General features: G+C 39.0%; 1 protein-coding gene across 4 annotated transcripts in view; it reads right to left on the bottom strand.

Moving 5' to 3' along the window:
• Positions 1-16476: 16476 nt before the first annotated feature.
• GLI3 (GLI family zinc finger 3) overlaps positions 16477-20531 on the bottom strand; it is a 172394-nt gene continuing 168339 nt past the window's right edge. For all 4 annotated transcript variants that reach the window (XM_075212540.1, XM_075212543.1, XM_075212542.1 and 1 more), the window contains exon 15: positions 16477-20324. In XM_075212540.1, coding sequence (XP_075068641.1) covers positions 18130-20324 — 2195 coding nt within the window. In that variant the 3' untranslated portion in view covers positions 16477-18129. The remainder of the gene's footprint in view (positions 20325-20531) is intronic.

Here is a 20531-nt window from a genome sequence, read left to right as displayed (position 1 = left end):
GTTGCCATAGGCTACATCTCCACTTTTTCAAACCCGCAGTTTAGTAAATATACTCCTAAGACTAGCCCTATAGCTGGTGCAAGAGATAAGGCAGAAATACAAGTAATTTTGAGATGCCCAGAGCTTGACTTGACTCAGACGTGGTTGTGTGCGCTGAAGCTTGGCACGCCCTTACTGTAAATTGACTAGGGCCAAACACCCCTTCCCAGTCTGGTTCCCTCCCTAAAATCGAAAGGCTGTAGGAAGTGTCCTTTGCGTATGAAGACTGAGCAAACAGGGCTTTGCTTTCTGGGGTATGGGTCAGACTGATTTTGCCTATGTTACGCTCAAAATCGGAAGATACATGCCTCAATGACTCAAGCCCATTAAGTATAATTTAACATATACAGAAATAATACAATAGTTTCTAGTAAAACAAAAAGCAACAAAACAACAGAAATGATAACTTACAAATGATCAGTTTCTGCCTTGCTGGGGGAGCACGAAATAAAGAGACACTTCTAAATATCAAATTGACTCCCAAAAAATGTTACAAATTTCTTAGAGTTACAGGATATTTTGAAACATGCTGCTGATATCCACAGCCCCCCTTTCAGTGTGATGTCAGAACTAGAAAGTCTGTGTAAATGCAAATTAATTGTTTATGACCTCTGTGCAAAAACCTCATCAGAAGGTCCATAGGCAAACCGAGGGGGGGGGGGGGGGGGGTTCCTAGTGCATGGAAACCCCCCATCAAGCCTGGGGCACTGTATAACTGAGGTGGCTGGATCCTGTACCCCATACCAGCCACTTTGCAGCTTATATGCAGATAGTTCTTATCTGCACTGTTCACAGCCCTCTCTCCCTGACCCCTCTCTCCCACTGCCTGCATGTCTCCTGTGTAGAGCAGGAGGAAACAAGACACAGCACTAGATGAAGAGGGTAAGTGTGAGTGTGTGAATGTGAATGTGTGTGTGTGTGTGTGTGTGTGTGTGTGTGTGTGGGTTCTAATGTGCTTTTAATGTAAGTGGGGGGATTTTATGTATAAGTACAGAATTTTCTTTGTAAAAATTGGAGGGACTTTTGATACAAGTGTGGGGAAGGTGGGAAAGGGATTTTAATGTAAGTGTAGGGGGGTATTTTATGGGATGTGGATGGGGTGAGAAATATTAATTTCATAGTAGGTTGAGAGTGGGAGCTTTTAATTTATTGGTGTGGTGAAGGTTGGGGATATTTAATTTAATAGTGGGGTTATGGTGAACACCTATTAAGGGTGGGATGATGGGACTATTCATTTAATGCTGGGGTGGTTTGGGTGCTATTAATTGAATGTGTGGCTGAGTTTGGGGAGAATGATTGTTATTTCTTAAAAGTGAATGCTAATTATTTAATGCTTGGGAGGAAATAGGTTTATTTATTAAATGTAAATACTATTAATTTAATGTAGAGGTTGTTTGCGGGGAAATGGATCTTTTAATTAAAGGTCAATGACATTCATTTACTGTCCGGGTTGGTTGCTGGGAGGCCTAATTATTAAACATGGGTGCTTTTGATTTAATATCGGGCTGCTTGGGGAGAGGGAGGCCTACGATGTTCACTCATTGCTGGGATTTCGAAATTAGGTACTTGTCCTTTTTCCAAACAGGGACCCAACATTCCAGGATCCAGAAAAACAGCAACTTAGCTTAGGACACGAGCAACAGCAACAAGTGGTGAAAGCAGCAAGAACAGGTCGAAGAGAGCAGGACAGTCTGTCAACTGTTCTGACACACAGTCAGGGACAGTTGGAAGGTATGTCTCACTTCACATGGCTCTGCTCACAAAGAGAGAGCTGTGTGCAACTAACAATAGTGCAAACAGCAATGCCTGTATATATGATGGGGATAAGAAAAGTTGGAGAGCAGCCAAGCATTGTCTAAAATTATAGCCACGCTCCCATGCATGCTGGTCACGCCCACTGGTGGCGTGTTGTGGAAACCCCTCTCTACAAACCCCCTGAGGTAGCACATTTACCTCCACACAACAGGTCATAAGTTTCCTTCTTTGCATACCAAACATTACTCCTGTATGATATTTGAGAGACTATGATATGACATTTGTCTGTGTCCTTATTATCCTTTGTTCACACATATCCCAGCTGCTCTGCCGCCCCCCCCCCCCCTTCCCCCATTGAGGTTTCTGGTGATATCACAGAAGTTATTGATGTAACCTTACAGAGAGATTTCAAATACAAGGTATGTCTATTACATGACAAGACTGTGATTCCACCTAGTAAATAATGCAGTCAGAACCGGTTATAACTGCATATGTAGTAACCTTGAATCTGTCTGAACCTGCATAAGAAGCTGCAACATGACGTTCAGTTGATTTTGAGTCGCCATTTAGTTTGGTTGTGTTTTCTGTAGAGTGCCGAAACAAATGCTAAGTTTAAAAGTTGAACAACGTGCCAATTTGACATTTTTAGTAAAATTGCACGAAACACCAACAGAATGTTTTGAAATGCTTACTACGGCCTATTGGAATGACTGCCTGTCTTGTGCGCGTGTGTTTGAGTGGCACAGAAGATTTAGCAAGGGACATGAAAATGTTGAAGATGATGAACGCCCTGGACGACCTTGCACTTCAAGAACCGAAGAAAATGTAGAAAAAATCAGTCAGATTGTTCGAAAAGACCGCAGACTCAGTGTTCGAATGATAGCTGAATCAGTGAACATTGGCAAAGACACCGTATGGAAAATTTTGCGTGAGGATCTTAACATGACGAAAGTTTGTGCAAAGATGGTACCAAGGGTTCTCACACCAGAGCAAAAAGAACGTTGCAAGGAATGTTGTGTTGACATTCTGCAGGAACCTGACGCAGATCCAAACCTGTTTCATAAAGTAATCACTTGTGATGAGACCTGGATCTTCCAGTACGATCCTGAAACCAAAAGACAGTCAATGCACTGGAAAACACCGTCATCACCAAGAATGAAAAAAGCTTTTTAAAGCAAGTCAAAATTCAAAGCAATGCTCATTGTTTTTTTCGATATCAAGAGTGTAATTTTGGAAGGATGGGTTCCAGAAGGCACAACAGTTAATCAGCATTATTATAAGGAAGTTTTGCAAAAGCTGAGAGAAAGAGTCAGAAAGCAACGGCCGCAACTGTGGAAAAAAAGTTTCTTTCTTCACCAGGACCTTCCAGTACGATCCTGAAACCAAAAGACAGTCAATGCACTGGAAGACACCGTCATCACCAAGAATGAAAAAAGCTTTTCAAAGCAAGTCAAAATTCAAAGCAATGCTCATTGTTTTTTTTCGATATCAAGAGTGTAATTTTGGAAGAATGGGTTCCAGAAGGCACAACAGTTAATCAGCATTATTATAAGGAAGTTTTGCAAAAGCTGAGAGAAAGAGTCAGAAAGAAACGGCCGCAACTGTGGAAAAAAAGTTTCTTTCTTCACCAGGACAATGCGCCTGCTCACACAGCACTTTCTGTGAAGCAGTTTTTGACCGACAAACACATTACTACACTTGAACATCGTCCATATTCTCCCGATTTAGCACCTTGCGATTTTTATCTTTTCCCAAAAGTTGAATCAGTGCTTAAAGGGACAAATTTTGAGTCAGTTGATGCTGTAAAGAAGAAAATGGCAGATATGTTGAAACAAGTGACAGAAATTGATTTGCTCCATGCCTTCAACCAGTGGAAAACAAGATTACAGCGATGTATTAGTGCAAATGGGGAGTATATTGAAGGGGACAAACATTAAATTTGTAATACCAATAAATAAAGGTGAGTTATTTAATCAATCTCGATATTTAATAGATATACCTCGTACCTCAGCTTTGTGACCTGGGTCATAAATTGGTACTGGGCACTCATCTGCAGCCATGAGTCTGGGAGTTATCTATCCATAAATACCCCCTGGGTAGAACAAAAGAGTTTAGAAACAATGGAAGGGAAACAATAATTTAGATTGAGGTTTCAGATTTTAACTCACGTCTGGACACATCAAGCTAATACTCTGAATTAATTCACATATATGCCGTTTTATATGACTAGTAATTAGCTTGCATATGACATTGTGTATTGAATTTTTTGGCATGGTGACACAGTGGTCAGCACTGCTGCCTCACAGTGTTAGGGTCTTGAGTATGAATCTGACCATTACATGATATGTGTGGAGTTTGTATGCTCTTGCATGCTTGCGTGGGTTTTAACATGATCAAATTTGAATTTGAGACACTGTTCAAATGGGTTGTGTATGTAAAGTTGGCAGTGACAAATGTCTACAGTGAAAATGTCTAAACCAAAATGTCTACAGTCATAAGTTCGACACAGTTAAAAGGTCAACAATTAGAATATCTACATGGCCATAATGTCTACACAGTTAAAAATCAACATGTAAAATGTAAACAGGGTTATAAAACCGACAGCCAATATGTAGGCATAAATCACTACATTTAAAATGACAATACATGTAAATAAACAAAGGAATGTAAAGAAAAAATGATGATCCCCCTCCCCCAAACAGCTTAAACATCCCCAGTGCTGCCAGCCAAGGCTGGTACTCATAAAATCATGGGGACAAAAAAGTGTCTATGTTTCTTACAACTGAAATGACTAAAGCCATGATGAAAAAATTTAAGTTAAATGATTTCTGAATTGGAGACAAATTCAATATTATTCTACATTTGGGAAATATTAAGGAGGATTCAGCCACACATTTAACAAATTATGGAATACTCTATTATCTAGTAAAAGGCAGACATAATTACAAGTTCAAGATGATTATAAACCGAATAGAGTATAATGGTCTAGTCCTAGCAGGACTAAATTTGAGAACAGAAAACATTGCAACATTTAACTGCAAGGTTTTTCTGAAGATAAACATTGACATTTCACTCAAATCCTATACTCAAGAGTTGTCTAACAATTCCTCCCCCCCCCCTTTATCCTCTTTTCCTGTTCATGACATGGAACACGAGTGGATAGTGGCCAGGGTTTCTAAGTATCAATTACCAGACAACAGAATGACTTCATGTCTGTCGAAATCTCAATTCAAAATAATGTCAATTTATCCTCAATCAAACCCAAAATTAGACACCTGCTCAAAAGTGAGGGCAAATCATAGCCTCTGATGTAGTTACTGGTGAAAATCAGGTTGTTGTGAATTTATCAGAGTATTATGTTTTACAGAAAGGTTTAACTTTTATACTTACAGTTAGAAATGTTCACTGACCCCCGTGTTCTGGTTTTGGCTTTGGATCTGGATTAACTTCGTGTTTTGGTTTTGGCAAAACCGCCCTTGCGTGTTCTGTTTCTGGTTTTGGATACCGATTTTTTTTTAAAATCCCTATTTTTTTTTTTGCTAAAATCACATAATTTTGCTCTTTTTTTCTGTACATTATTATTAACCTCAATAACACTAAATTCAATATTGGGATAGTTGTTAGGGTGCATTAGTGTGAATAGTGTTATCAAGGATAAGGTCACCTCTAAGAAAGAGATGGGTTTTCAAAGAGCATCTAAAGATTTGAAGGCTGTAGAAAAGTCTGATTGAACGTGGTTGGGAATTCCATAAGTGGGGAGCAGCACGGGAGCAGTCTTGAAGGCGGGAGTGAGAGGTGGTTATCATAGACAAGACAAGGCGCAGGTCAAAGGTAATACCACTGACTACCTGTTTGAAAAACTAAGGGATGCCATTGCAACATGGCTTATCCTGTTTGGACTCTCCTGAGGATATGCGATTTCTAATAACGCCACCAATATTGCTAGAGCATTACAGTGGGGGGAATTCCATCACATTCCCTGTTTTGCTCACACAATCAACTTCGTGGTACAGAACTTTTTAAAAATTGACAATGAGATGCAGGAGATGCTGTCTGTGTCCCAATATATTTAGGGTAATTTTCGGAATTCTGCTACAGCATGTAGGAGAACGCAGCAGCTGCAAGAAGAATAGAATTTAGGCGGAATGTACTTTAGTCCAGCGCAGTGGAGAATACTTTCCGTGTTGTGCAAGGTGCTGAAACCACTCAAAGTAGTCACCTGTGAAGAGAGTGCAGACACTGTTAGCTTGAGTGAAGTGATTCCCCTACTTAGACTTTTTGAAAAGCAGCAAGAGATATTGAAGGAGGAAATGAAACAGAGCAATTCCGATAATTATGTTGGACTTGTAGATCAAGTACTTTATTCGCTTTGACAGGATCCAAGAGTTATCAACATGCTGAAATCGGATCATTGCATTTTGGCAACTGTGCTTGATCCTAGGTTTAAGAGCTATGTCTTCTCTTTCTTTCCAATTAACCCAGATCTCAAGAGATGCAATAAGCTCCTGGTCAGCAAGCTGACAGCTCAAGTGGTGCATGACACAATGACCTCTCCTCCTTCAGTTTGTCTGGAAATTGCTGCTAGGAAAAAACCTAGCTTTCGCAAGACACCCAGTGGTGATGCAGATGAGTTTACACAACATTTTGACATTTGGTCTGGTCTAAAAGAATTGCCCAAAACTTGTGACAGCTCTTCCGTAAAATAAACTACAAATTCCAATAGGAAGGCCATTACTGGCAATTACATCAAAGTACACAGACTTCTGTGATGGTGGATTCCAGCGGGGATGAATTAGTATTGTTTGAGGATGATGTACACACTGATGAGAGTGAATATGATGACAGAGTAGATTGCAGATGCTGAGATCTAGCTGAGAGAAGGGAGCTAGCTGATGCTGGTATGCTTGGTAATATTTTGGGTAGAATGGCATGTTGGCAATTGTATGCTTTTCTACAGTAAACTTTCACCTTTACTTTTTATTTACATTTTTGTTTCCCTGACTTAAAACCACTATGCACTTGAACATAAGCTTTAGCACATGAGGTAGAGGGATTAGTATCATCATGACTGAGACTGGAGAGTGACAACTACCCCTTCTGAGCTATGGCACAGTAGAATTGTGATTTTGAAAAAACACTGCCAGCCCTATTATTTCTATTTCAGCAATGACAATTAGCAATGGAGCTCTCCTCTTCGTGTGTTATCTATGTAACACAGTACAATGTGACAGCAGATTTAGACCAAGACTGCAAGCCCTATGATTTCTATTTCAACAATAACAATTAGCAATGAAACAATGGAGCTCTCCTGTTTTTATGTTACCTATATAACACAGTACAATGTGACTGCAGATTTAGACCAAGACTGCAAGCCCTATTGTTTCTATTTCAGCAGTGACAATTAGCAATGAAGCAATGGAGCTCTCCTCTTTGTGTGTTACCTATATAACACCTTACAATGTGACTGCAGATTTAGACCAAGAAAATCTTGCTGGTAGCAATTATTTAACAACCCTTGATCTAACAAAGGGTTATTGGCAAGTTCCCCTGACTTCCACGGCCAAGCCAAAGACTGCATTTTCCACCCCTTATGGTCTCTATCAATATTAAGTCCTACCCTTTGGGTTGCATGGGGCACCTGCCACCTTCCAAAGGGCTATGAATAAATTGCTACGACCTCACACAGCTTATGCAGCTGCTTACTTGGACGATATAGTGATTTATACCCCAGACTGGGGATCACATTTAGCCAAAGTTGAGGCGGTCTTAGCTTCATTACGGTCCACAGTGTTAACAGCTAACCCAGAGAAATGTGCCATAGCCATGAGAGAAGCCAAATATTTGGGGTACATTGTTGGTCGAGGGCATGTAAAACCCCAGCTAGACAAAGTGGAGGCAGTCAAAAATTGGACAAGACCAGAGAAAAAGTCACAGTTTAGAACCTTTTTAGGCTTAGTAGGTTACTACAGGCGGTTTGTAAGCCACTTTGCCACTAGAACTGCTCCACTTACGGACATGTTAAAAAAAAGTTGTCCAGATAGATTAACCTAGTCTGATCTTCGGTTAGCTCTTTGTTCCTCTCCAGTTCTACAAGCACCAGATTTTACCCAGAGGTTCTTCCTCCAAACTGATGCTTCTGGTGTTGGCTTAGGTGCAGTCTTGTCACAGGAGAAGAATGGAGTAGAAAATCCTGTGCTGTACCTAAGTCATAAGTTGCTTCCAAGGAAACAAAAATATGCCACTGTGGAAAAAGAATGTCTCGCCATAAAATGGGCTACAGAAGCTCTGCACTATTATCTCCTAGGCAGAGAGTTCACCCTAATAACAGACCATGCACCATTAAGATGGATGCAGAACAACCGGGAGGTAAATGCCAAGCTAACCCGCTGGTTCTTGGCACTACAACCTTTCAAGTTCTCAGTAGAACATAGGCCTGGGATTCTACACAAAAATGCAGATTCGTTGTCACGAAAATATGCGCTCCTCACGAAGTCTGCGTCCCCCTACTTGGAGATGCTAGGGGGAGGGATATGTAACAAAAGGAGGCATTTAGCTGGCAATATGCAGAGAAAGCAGGGAAGTAGAGTAAAACATTGGCACAGTTATGTACCTAGGTGGAGATTAAACCAGGTAAAAACATATGTGTAGTTTAAAATTGGTTTACTTACATGATTTAAAAGCTGCTTACGCTGAGCAAACAGACAGGGTGTGTCTGATAGTATAAACAGAGCCAGGGATGGGCGTTTCCTTTTAAAGAGAAGGTGGGTGTGTCACCTGTCCATCAAGCTAGGCCTGTGGGAGGAGTGTCAGGTATAAAACCCTGCTTGTTTCATTGTTCAGGGAGATCAACGGTGGGCTAGCTGGCTGATCTGGACAGAGAGCTGGACTATGTATAGTAAGCGTTGAGGGTCTCCATAATTGCTGTGCAAGTATACGGTGTCAAAACATTATTACCATCCTGACAATAAAGAACCATAAAAAGGAAGAAGTTGTACGCGTGTGCTTCTGCAGTAGCGGGCTCTTGCCACAATATATATCACAAACACACTCCCAGCTGCAGTGACTTTGGGGTGTTTGCTGTATGAGGTTACAGACGATTCCAGCCCATAGTCTCTCTCTACCTATCACACAGGTTTTAGACCTACTGAATCACCCCTACACTGCGCTCTCACACCTCACACCGTCCCACACTTCAGGATTGCCACCACCTATTGAGTACGGCAATAGGACCCCAATATACTTTCCCACACTGGCACACAAGGCTTCTGGCAACCCACAGGCTAACAAAGCCCACACCAACAAACAAAGGGTTAACCTCCAGACTGTTACACAAATGTAAATGCAAGCACACACTAAGCTTGTTAGTCAAATGTATCAACAACTCACGCACCGGCATTCAAAGTTTTAACTTGGTCGAGCTATATTCTTCTTAACAGGCTAATGGATTTGTTAGAGTATCAAGGACGCTGTCGTGAACATAGAACACTTACAGTTATTTATAAGGGTTAACCCATCACATAATTGTGGGGAATAAGGGATAAACCATAACTGCAGTGTAAATATTTTATATCAAATGAATACATTGATAAATTGAGTTATTAAAGTGTAAAATGTGAAGACAGAAAGTCTGATTTGATGGCTTTGCACACTCCAGTGTGAGAAGATATGAGTGTCACCTGTGGCAGCTTCAAAGAGCCCCTGCTGTGAGATATAGCCTGGCCTGGGATGGAGTTTGACACTTAAAAAGACTTTTAGGAACTGCTCATCATGATGTCTGGATCACAGAGCCCATCTGCTAACTTGGCAATACTTTATATAGACAAATAGAATTCAGTTTTAAAATATGCCACTTAAAATCAATAAAAGTAGTGATCAACCACATATTCCTTCATAGCATGATGATGGGCAACTCATATGTCAAATTCAGAATGCCCCACAGAGAAGTTAAGGAAATGAGTATAAGCTCTACTATTACACTGTTTCTGGGCGTGTTTGATTTCAAAAGATGGACCAGTTCATAGGGGATTTATTAATGATAAAATTGGATCTGTGTGATGCTCCACAGAAAGGTTACATCACAGTAGAATTGGTTAGTAAATCAGGCAACATGCAAATGGAGATTGAAAAAAGTGTCACAGGCCACAACCCCCTGGGGGTGGGAAGAGGTGTGAAAGTGTCTTTAAAAGGCTGAGACCAGGTACAGCAAATTGTCAGACTTTGGGGAAATCAATTCACATTGATAAGCTGTCCATCTTCTAAGCAAATTTCCCTTGGCAAGAATATACCACTTATCTCTAAGTTCCACTCTGAACTTAATCCTTTTTATTTTAAACTGTTTTGCTTGTGTATGTTATGTCAATCTATTAATTATTTATTAATTATTTTTGTTATTTGAATGCCCTGTACTTTTGTATATTAAATCTATAGATTAATATGTTGCATCCTTGATACTCTAACGAATCCATTAGCATGTTAAGAAGAAATAGCTCGGCCAAGTTAACCCTTTGAATGCTATTGTGTGATTTGTTGATAAATTTGATTAACAAGCTTTGTGTGGGCTTGCATTTACATTTGTTTAACAGCCTGGAGGTGTGAAGAGTTAACCCTTTGTTTGCTGGTGTGGGTCTTGCTAGTATGTGAGCAGCTATAAGCCTTGTATGCCACTGAGGATCAGTAGATTGGGGTCCTATTGCCCGTATTCAAAGGTGGTGGAAAACCTAAAGTGTGTGAGGTGTGGGTGCTGTTTGGGGGCGATTCAGTAGGTCTATAACCTGTGTGATAGGTAGAGAAAGACTGCGGGCTGGAATCATGTGCAACCTCATAAAGCAAACACCCCAATGTCACAACAGCTGGTAGCGTGTTTGTGACAGACGCCACTTACTAAATCTATAGATTTACTATACAAAGATACAGGGCATTCAAATATAAAAAAAAACAATTAATAAACAATTGACATAACATACACAGGCAAAAAAAGTTTACAATAAAAGGGGTTACATTCAGAGTATAACTTACATGAGTTGTATAATCTGTGCCATGGGAAATTGGCTAGGATGATGGACAGTTTATGTATAAGGATTTCGATGGTGATTATGGGGTTTTAATCACCCTAATAATCTGGCAAATGTATGGATGGCCATTTAATACCTTTAATTATGCAACCAACTCTTCGCAAAGGTACTTGTGACTTAACCTGAGAAATATAATTCTTATTTTCCCTTAAATCCACAGGACCAATATTCATATAATAGCTTATGCTCATATCTTCAAGAAAAACTATGCACAAAATATAGCTTCATTTAAAACGTGTTGTATTGTTAACATTCTAATTGTAAAACTTATGTATATATTATAAAACAGTAAACAGCGTTACAATATTTTACACAAAGTATAGATTTTGGTGCAATGCATTACATTTATTGCCTGTTATATAAATACACAAGTCATTGTGTCTGTGTAAGTGTATGAGTTAAGCTTTACCTATTGTCTAAAGTTGTGTGAATGTGTGTGTGTGTGTGTGTGTGTGTGTGTGTGTGGAGGAGGAGGAGAAGGGAGGGGGAAGATCTTTGGGGGGCCGCTCACACAGACAAGACTCCATTTTTCTCACATATATACGGTTACCATTTATTCTCCGATTATTTCATTTCACTTATCTCAATGTCCAAAAGCCATTATTCACTATCTACATTCCCATCACATGGAATCTTCTAGATCACCTCCATTTTACCATATTAACTATTTCAATTTGTTCAGCAATAAACTGCATTATTTCCATTACAAACTACCTTTTAACAATCTGACCACTTCCTGAACAATACTATCAATGAGCAGGGCTCAGTTCTTAAACCTCTAATAATATACTTATAAATCCAATACAAATATCTATTTTATACAAAAGACATCTGTACTAAATATCTTTCGCAACAGTCACAAATTTAAACCAACAATCCATTCCAAATATAACATGGATTACAGGAATAGTACAGCATTACAGGAGTCAACACATTGTCAGCCATCTTAATAACATGTGGTTTTAATGGCCTAATTTACTGCCAATGCAACTTTCATAGCAACAGGGCCCAGTTCTTATTAGACTACATAATCACATACAAATTAGACTAACACCATACCATTACCTCTGCATACCATTACCTATATTATAGCTACACAGCATTGCAACATTATTACAAGGCATGCAGTTATGTAACACTATCCAAGCCAAACCGAAGTCTAACTTTTAAAACCAACACAAGCTGCACTTAACCAACTCTTGCACTAAACTCAGACAATTTCTTTCACATTTACCATCTGTATACAAACTTCGATATAACCAACGTCAAATGATCATTCATTCTCATATATTCTACTGCATATGCGTCCAGATTTGACCACCTTCCATTCAAAACTCCATTTCATCTGAACTCAGACAATTCCATTCAAATAACCTAACAAAACTCTATTACAACATTTATACAACACAGAACCAAACAGACACAGAAACACACAGCAACCATCTTCCATTCAAAACTCAATTTTTCCTGATAGCCAGGTTCTAATATAAATGGCCTCTCCAGGTTCCTTATACAAACCGCCATTCCATTCCAGCAGTTGGGCCATGTGTGTCCTCAAAGGTAGAAAAACACCCAGCAAGCGAGCTTCACTTCCCTTGTTATATGAGATCAAAAAACCTTTATTCTGGGCGGAGTTTACCTTTCCAAAGAAACTGCTCACATCATGAGGCCTGCCTCAAAAAGCTAAAACCTGTTTTTCTCAAGTCTTCACAAGTTCCATAGTAACAGGTGGCGGAGGAGAGCTTTGTGCCTAGTCACCTTCTAATTCAATTGTGGCTTAATCTGTTCATATGTTATGAAATATAAAACAATAGATTATTTATATACTCTTCGTGGATTGATAACACCTTCACACCTTTCCCCAACTCCCGTGAGGGGTTGTGGTCTGTGACACTTTTTCAATCACCATTTGCATGTTGCCTGATTTATTACCCAATTCTACTATGTTACCTAACTTTTCTGTGGAGCTTCAAACACACCCAATTTTATTATTAATAAATCCTCTATGAATTTGGCCATCCTTTGATACCAAACAGGCCGAGATACAGTTTATTAGTAGAGCTTATACTCATTTCCTCAACTTCTCTGTGTGGCAGAATTCTTAATTTGACATATGAGCTGCCCTTCATCATGCTATTGAGAAATTTGTGGTTGATCACTACTTTTATGGGCATATTTTAAAACTGAATTATTCTTGTCTATATATATATACTATAGCCAAGTCAGCACATGGTCTCATTGAGCCAAACACCATTCTGAGTGGTTCCTAAAAGTCTATTGCGTTGTTAAAACTCCATCCCAGGCAAGGATATATCTCACCGCAGGGGCCTTTGAAGCTGCTACAGGTGACACTGCTATCTTCTAACACTGGGATGTGCAGAGCCACGGAATACAAACACACACAGCCTCTCTGGCTTCAGTTTACACTTCAGTAGCTCAACTTATCAATGGATTCATTTGATACACCAAATTTACACTGCAGTTATGATGATTATGATTTATGCCTTATTCCCCACAATTATGTGATAGTTTAACCCTTAAATAACTGTAAGTCATCTCTGTTCACGACAATATATATATATATATATATATATATATATATATATATAGATAGATAGAGACATATATAGCTACACATATACATAATATATATGCACACAACATGCTTGTTTACTTTATTTTTGTAATTATCCAGATAGACACTGGTTGGCGGATAATATAAAGGATCTAGGCATTCATATCTTTTGTTTCATGGTAGGCATATAATGCATTATATTTCAGATTAGATTGATTGTGATTAAGTAATATTTATAGATATAGATTTATAGATCCTGTCTGTTACTTCAATATGTTTAATCCATCTGTGTTGACTGCTAAAAGAAATGCATGACTCAAAACTGGTCAGATATTCAGGTTTCCATAAGAACGTCTAGCTTGGTGTCCTACTTATAGAAACAGAGACATTAAGGTGTATATTGAGGCTGAGTGCGCTAGAAATATATTTCATTCTGCTTCATTGGTCCGTTTAATATTTGCCTAACCCGAAAGAATTAGGCTCTCGTTATTTTCAGATTATATGAATGCCGACCAGTAAAGTCATGCCATCAACTCCAACGCCTCTTAAAAAAAAAATTGTTTCATCTGAGATAAGAATCTAAGTTTAAAAAAGTGACAAACTTCGTTATCCACTAAAAAAATTCAACCTCACCTGCTCTCACCTAAGTTAATTTGTCCAAAGTTACTGAAGTAAATCCTGTTATAGTTTTAAATTACCCTCCACATTCAGAATTCCTTCTTCATATTTGACATCCCCTATTCTGGTGGACGGTTGAACTGAGTATGAGAGATATATTGTTTTGAGTCTAAGAGAATTTGTAATACTCTGCAGTATCTCATCCTTTGGGAAAGAATACTGATCCTAGAAGAAACTTTGGGTATCTGCTAAACATGCAGTGTCTACTGCATGCCTTGAACCTGCGCCTGAAATATTGACCACTTTTTGTCTGCTGCCTGCCCTGAATCTGGAATACTGACCATTCACCGTCTGCTGGCTGCCCAGAACGTGTGATGTAAATACTTCCACGGTCTGTTACCACCAGTGTCTGCCTGGAATTCTGATCACACTCCGTCTACCATATGCCGGTACCCTAGTTTTAAGGTATATCATCAGTAGAGCCTCTTCCTGGATATCAATACATTTTGCTTTCCTTACTGTGAGTCTGTCTGTGTCTCCATATACTTTTTATACTCTGTTATGCAACCTAGTGTACACAGGGTAAGAGTCTACTACTATGTGCTTAAGTCCTGGTGCAATCGAGTACCAATGAGCATAACAAGTGACTTAGTATTTTATCCTGTGTTCCAACCTCTGGACCTCACAGTTTCTCATAGTCCACACTGAGTCTTGCACATGTGCTGACACGGAAGTATGTATGCTTTTAAGTAACAGTACATATATAAGGCGAGGCCAGGCCAGGCATCACTCAATACACATAGCCTGTGTTTCCTGATCTGCGTGTTATTGTCTATTGGATTACTGTTTGCTGACCGTCTCTTTGTTCAGGACCATATTTCTTTTCTGCCTGCCCTGACCTTAGTGCCTGTTTTGACCTTGAGAACTTGCATGTTGATTTTGTACCATTTCTGTCTGTTTGCATGTGAGCTAACCTGACCACTCTCTCTTTTGTTGGTCATTAGCTGTCCATACTAGTCAGTGACTATAAGTACATGTACAAGGTCTGGAAGCAATCGAGTACTGGTGCAGACATTAAGTTATATTGTAAAGGGGAAGTTGAATCATGTTGGATGAAATAATACAATGCATAGTTCCAGTGACCAGTTCTAGTCAATGTATTCATGAAGGAATCAACAGATAGGTCCATTTACTATTCAAAAGCAGTGCATACATTTATGTTGTTCTCGGTATAAAAGTATAAACATCCAGGAATATCACCTTCTCTTCTATATGAGGGTAGGAACTGCTGGAGAGGGGTGGGACGGCTACGGTACAGTGGAGGAAAGTGGGTAATGAGTTACAAGGTGAAGTTAGAGCAATAGTCACCCACATGCTTCATCTGCCCTGCACATTGAAGTAAATGGCAGATATTTTGCACCTTGCTGTCTATTTTAACTATTTAGCGATAAATGTATAATTGATTTTAGGTGCTTCTATATGCTATTGGTAAACCTATTTAACAGTTTTCCATTCAGCGGATTGCTGCTGTCCTCATCTTTATTTCATAATTCTATTACTTCCTTCCTTCTATTAATCCTATTCATTTGTGGTAACTGGCTCACTATACCATAACTTGGTGGCATGGTCTAGTAGCAGGGTGAACATATTGCACAAATGTGAGAGTGATAGGACTGTGGCAGTCCTTGCATTTCTGAAATATGACAGAACCAGGCAAAGGACAGACACAAACTCCTTTTGACTCATAGGGCTAGATTTACTAAGCTGCGGGTTTGAAAATGTGGGGATGTTGCCTATAGCAACCAATCAAATTCTAGCATTCATTTATTTAGTACTGTCTACAAAATGACAGCTAGAATCTGATTGGTTGCTATAGGCAACATCCCCATTTTTTCAAACCCGCAGCTTAGTAAATCTAGCCCATAGTCTACACAGAAAAATAACTACGTCAATCATATAGATACTCATATCATCTGTTCATGAGATTCAAGCACCTTTAAGGAATATATGGATATCTTGGCTTGGTGTCAAAGTGAAGTGTATTCATGGGTTATTTTGTATATGGGAATTAGTGATCAAGTTATTTTATCTTGCTCTGCAATGGTGAACTACAAAGGTGTGCCTTGCTTTACAATAAAGCAGTATGGAAATAGACTGGTCTGGGAATTCTATTATTAATTCTTCTAGAGCTTGGTGATGCCCACATCTGCTATCAATAAAGTATAATAGTTGTGAGTATGATGAGGGTCTTGAGCCCAGTTGGGGGTACCAAAGCCATACTAAGAAAGCATAGTCTGTTCATCCTATCTAGAATACATTGGACAAGAAACACCATTACTTTGCCACATTTTACTTAAATGCTTTACCTCTTTTTTTAATTATGGGTACAGCTTTAGTAAACAGACTAACAAACATGGATAAGTACAAAGTTCTTTTATTAAGGTAAGAATTTTTTTTTTTCGTTTTTATTTTTGTTACAAAAAAAGCTAAGTGGTTCTGAGAGCAAAAAGTACAATTATTGTGTACATAGTGCTACAGATCCTTCAGGCTGGTCCAAGGCTCAAGACTATTAGATCCATAGCTGCTGCATGTCTGTATTGAACTATGGCTAGCAAGCCTATAAAGTCATACTTCTATCTCTAGCGCACCTTAAGATATTTACACAGTAAAAAATGAGTACACATTTCAATACAAAAAATGCTTGTAAAAAAAAAAAGTGACAAATAAAAGTACTTGTTTCTATCTTACATTTTTGCAGGATGCGCCATACAAAGGCCATCCTGTAATTTCACAAAATGAACAATCATGACAACTAGAAGATAACAGGTGTCAGACATGAGTAAAAGTGTTACGTCATCTGCTGACTTAACTGACGAACTGTGGTAGGATGACTATGGTTTGGCAATATTATTGGTCCCCATTTAAAGAATTAACATAAAATAAGGCACATACATTTCAAGAATGTTCTAAAACAATGGTGTGTAATGGACAAAACAGTTAACTACAAAGTAAAACAAAAACATTTAAAAGTAGTACCTTTTCAAAGAATTAACACAATTAAAACCAAGTATCTTTGGGAAATAATTCTGCAGTGCTACTTGAAATCAAGTACTGTACCGTTCCGCCATATACAAGAATACCATACACTTTGCACATAACAATAATTATAGTAATTAAAAGTGGATAGTTCCCTTTCTATGAAAAGTATGCCTTTTCGTTACATCAAGGCATAGGCAGAAATGTCAGTGTTAATATAGGCCTGGACTTTAGGAAGTATATTATTTATAAGGACAAAACAAGTCATGTTTTTAAAAGCAGACATAACACAACAAGACACATTGATTGCCTTTGTTATAGAGATGCCCCTTTCTAAGAAATAAACTACCTGTTTAATTTATGGGCTTGTACACCAGCTGAGAAACAATTATATGTGAAATGAATATAAATCAAATTGAAAGCAACATTTATAAAAAGACAGGGACATGTCATCTGTACACCCATTTTAGCATGCGACCTTCAACACTATCCACATAGACCTTGCCCTTTAGACTAGTGGTGCAGAATTATGACTGTATGTTTCTTATCAGCTAGTTGAGAAGATGTGTGATAGAAATTGAATTAAGACGTGAGCAGAGTAGTCACAATGAGTTCTGATAAGTCTGTTAAAAACGGCAAACAAGTTCTGTTTATCCCAACACAATACATTTTATACAACATCCGTCTTCTAATTGACTAAACAGAACAACTAAACAGAATAAGACCTTTTTTTCCTTTTCACATGTCGAACATGCACAGACATCACACATTTAAGTTGTTTTACGCTAAGGGAGAAAGCATATAGACCCATTTGGAGAAAAACAAAGACATGGTTTTCAGTTGACAATACTAATCCAAAATTGAAATGGAAGACTATTTCTCCCTACAACACTTTAGGGTGTGAGTCTTTATTCCATAAATGGAACATACTTGGAATGTATCCCGTTTTGTTGGGATAAAAATTGCTCAAATACATACATATGTATAAAATGAATTGTTTTCTTTTTCATATAAAGTTCAGTCCAATCCTCCAATCTATTGCATAACAGCAAGAAACTTGCTTTCTTCTGCAAGTGAGGTTAGCAAAGAACTCATGTCCCCAATTGCCATGTTACTGGTGCTCACTGGCATGGTTGGGAATGTAAGAGACACTCGAGGAGTGGTAAGACGTGATGAATTACGTGACAGATTCTGGATGATGCTTGGACTAAGAGCTCCTGAAATTAAGCTGGCATGATCTCCGTCATCTATAATCGCATCAAAATCAATTTGCACCCCATCTAAAGTGTTGCCATCAATGTTATTTACTGTGCTGGTCACCTGATTAGCGCCTGGGGAGAGAAGCTCAGATGTATTGCTACTATTAGCATCTTCTAGGAGACAGTTGGCTTCTGTGAGAGCAAGAGAGCCAGATTTCATTCGCTGCTGAGTGTAGCTCATGGACTGGTCATAGAACTGACCTGAGTAGTTCTGTGTACTTGCACAATGTTGCTGTGGCTGCATTTCTACTTTAATACCATTCACTTTATAAACGTGCTGGCTGTTGTCATTCATGTGTTCTTGCAGATATGCCATGTTTCTTTGTATATTTTGTCTTCCATTCCCATTAGTGTTTGCACACGACTGGTAATTCCTGGTCAGTGGGATCTGCTGGTTAGCATTGGCTTGTGACATTGATGGGAAGCTCTGAGCAGCCTCCATATTAGACCGATTAACTCCTAAGAAATGCATGCCATGTATCATGTGCTCAGTTGCAAGTTGTTGCACATATTCCTGGTTTAGAAGATTTTGATTCTGAAATATGTCAGCTGTTTCAGATGGCTGCTCAGTATAGTGCATGGATGGTACAAGGTTCTGCTGACCATTATTCATTTGACTATTGCCAGTACACTTCTGTCCTCGGGTTGCTGGACTGCAGGAATTGCCTGGTACTGGGTACTGCTGATCTTTGTTAGACTGACTAGCCAGTGAATTATTGTACACATTATGGTTGTGTTGTAATGCTTGAGTATTGTTTTGTGTATTTTGATAACCTCTTAGCTCTGACTGTACACCTTTTGACATGTTCTGCTGCTGGACCATCATATTATTATACAGCCCAAAAGCTCGGTTCTGCTGTGTAGCAAAACGCTGCCCGTACTTTACCCTGGAAGGGGAATGATCTGCACTTCCTGAGGTAACTTCATTCCATTGTATCGGAAGGTGATTTTTATTATTTACTTGATCGACCTGTTCCACACTGTGAAATGCTTGATTAAGCGAGTTGTTAGTCATGTGGGACTGGTCATAGTTGTTAATGTTCCTCCCTGAAGCTGTACTATTTTGTGATTTATCCGTCTCTGTGTTTTGTGAGTTGGTTTGACTTTGGTTTTGCAAATTAAGGTACTGAACCATATCATCAGGTAAGAAATCCTCATCATCCAGATTCCCTTCTGCTTCCATGATCATAGCCTCAAGGGCCACATTTTCACTAATACTGGGAGGACAAGGAGAATACACGTTGTGAGTATAGTTTTGCAGGGTGAAGTTGCGTCTTTCCAATGGTGGAGGCACATCATGAGAGTTGATGCTGTTAAGACTGTTAAAGCGCTGAACTCTGCCAGTAGATAAGTTAGCAGAGACCATTTTTACAGGGTCACTTGCTCTTCGCATAGCATTCCCTTGCAAGTCACTGGACATTAAATGCCTTCTGCCAAAACTGCCTACTCCGCCATCACTACATCTTCTTGGAACGTTGGTTGAAGAAAGAGGATATAATCTACTATCTCTCATATCACCCAACAATGCCATTCTGTTCTTTAGACTCATCATGTCCATATTAGGTAATGGTGTTGGTGGAGGACCACCAGTAGCAGCAGCATATTTAGCTTTTAACCTATATTGCTGTGCGGGAGTGAGGCTAAGGAGACTTGGTAGCCCATCACACTGACTAGCTTCACTTGATCTCCTTGAGGCATCAGTGGAGATGGGATCATATGAATCTGCAACACTTAGATTCTGAACCCTTCCTTCCACTTGAGAAGCTTCACTGGATCTTCGACTAGAAAAGCAGGGTGAGATTCCAGAAGACCTTCTACTGCTTAGGTATGCAGAACTGATTGTGCTAGTATTGCTGTCCCTCCTGTTGTTTAAAATATTCAATACTGTGATGTCTGTACTTGAAAGTTCATTTCTGTTTGGTAGAATGGTCATTGATCCCCCCAAACTGATGTTGCTGCCCAACTGCAAACCTGAAGGAAACAAAGAGCACACACAATAAGTGTCAATTTAATTTACTAAAGGAAAATAAACAGATATAAATGTAGAAAAGAAAGTTATGTACTGCATTCATTCAAAGTGCAATATAATGAAAAAGACATACACACATTTGTTGCTATGAAAAAAATATATACGTTAAAAGTAATAATTCAATTGCACGATATACTTAAAAATATAAA

Source organism: Mixophyes fleayi, chromosome 5 (assembly GCF_038048845.1).
Source record: "Mixophyes fleayi isolate aMixFle1 chromosome 5, aMixFle1.hap1, whole genome shotgun sequence".
NCBI lineage: Eukaryota > Metazoa > Chordata > Amphibia > Anura > Limnodynastidae > Mixophyes > Mixophyes fleayi.
This window is presented reverse-complemented; position numbering and strand designations above follow the sequence as displayed.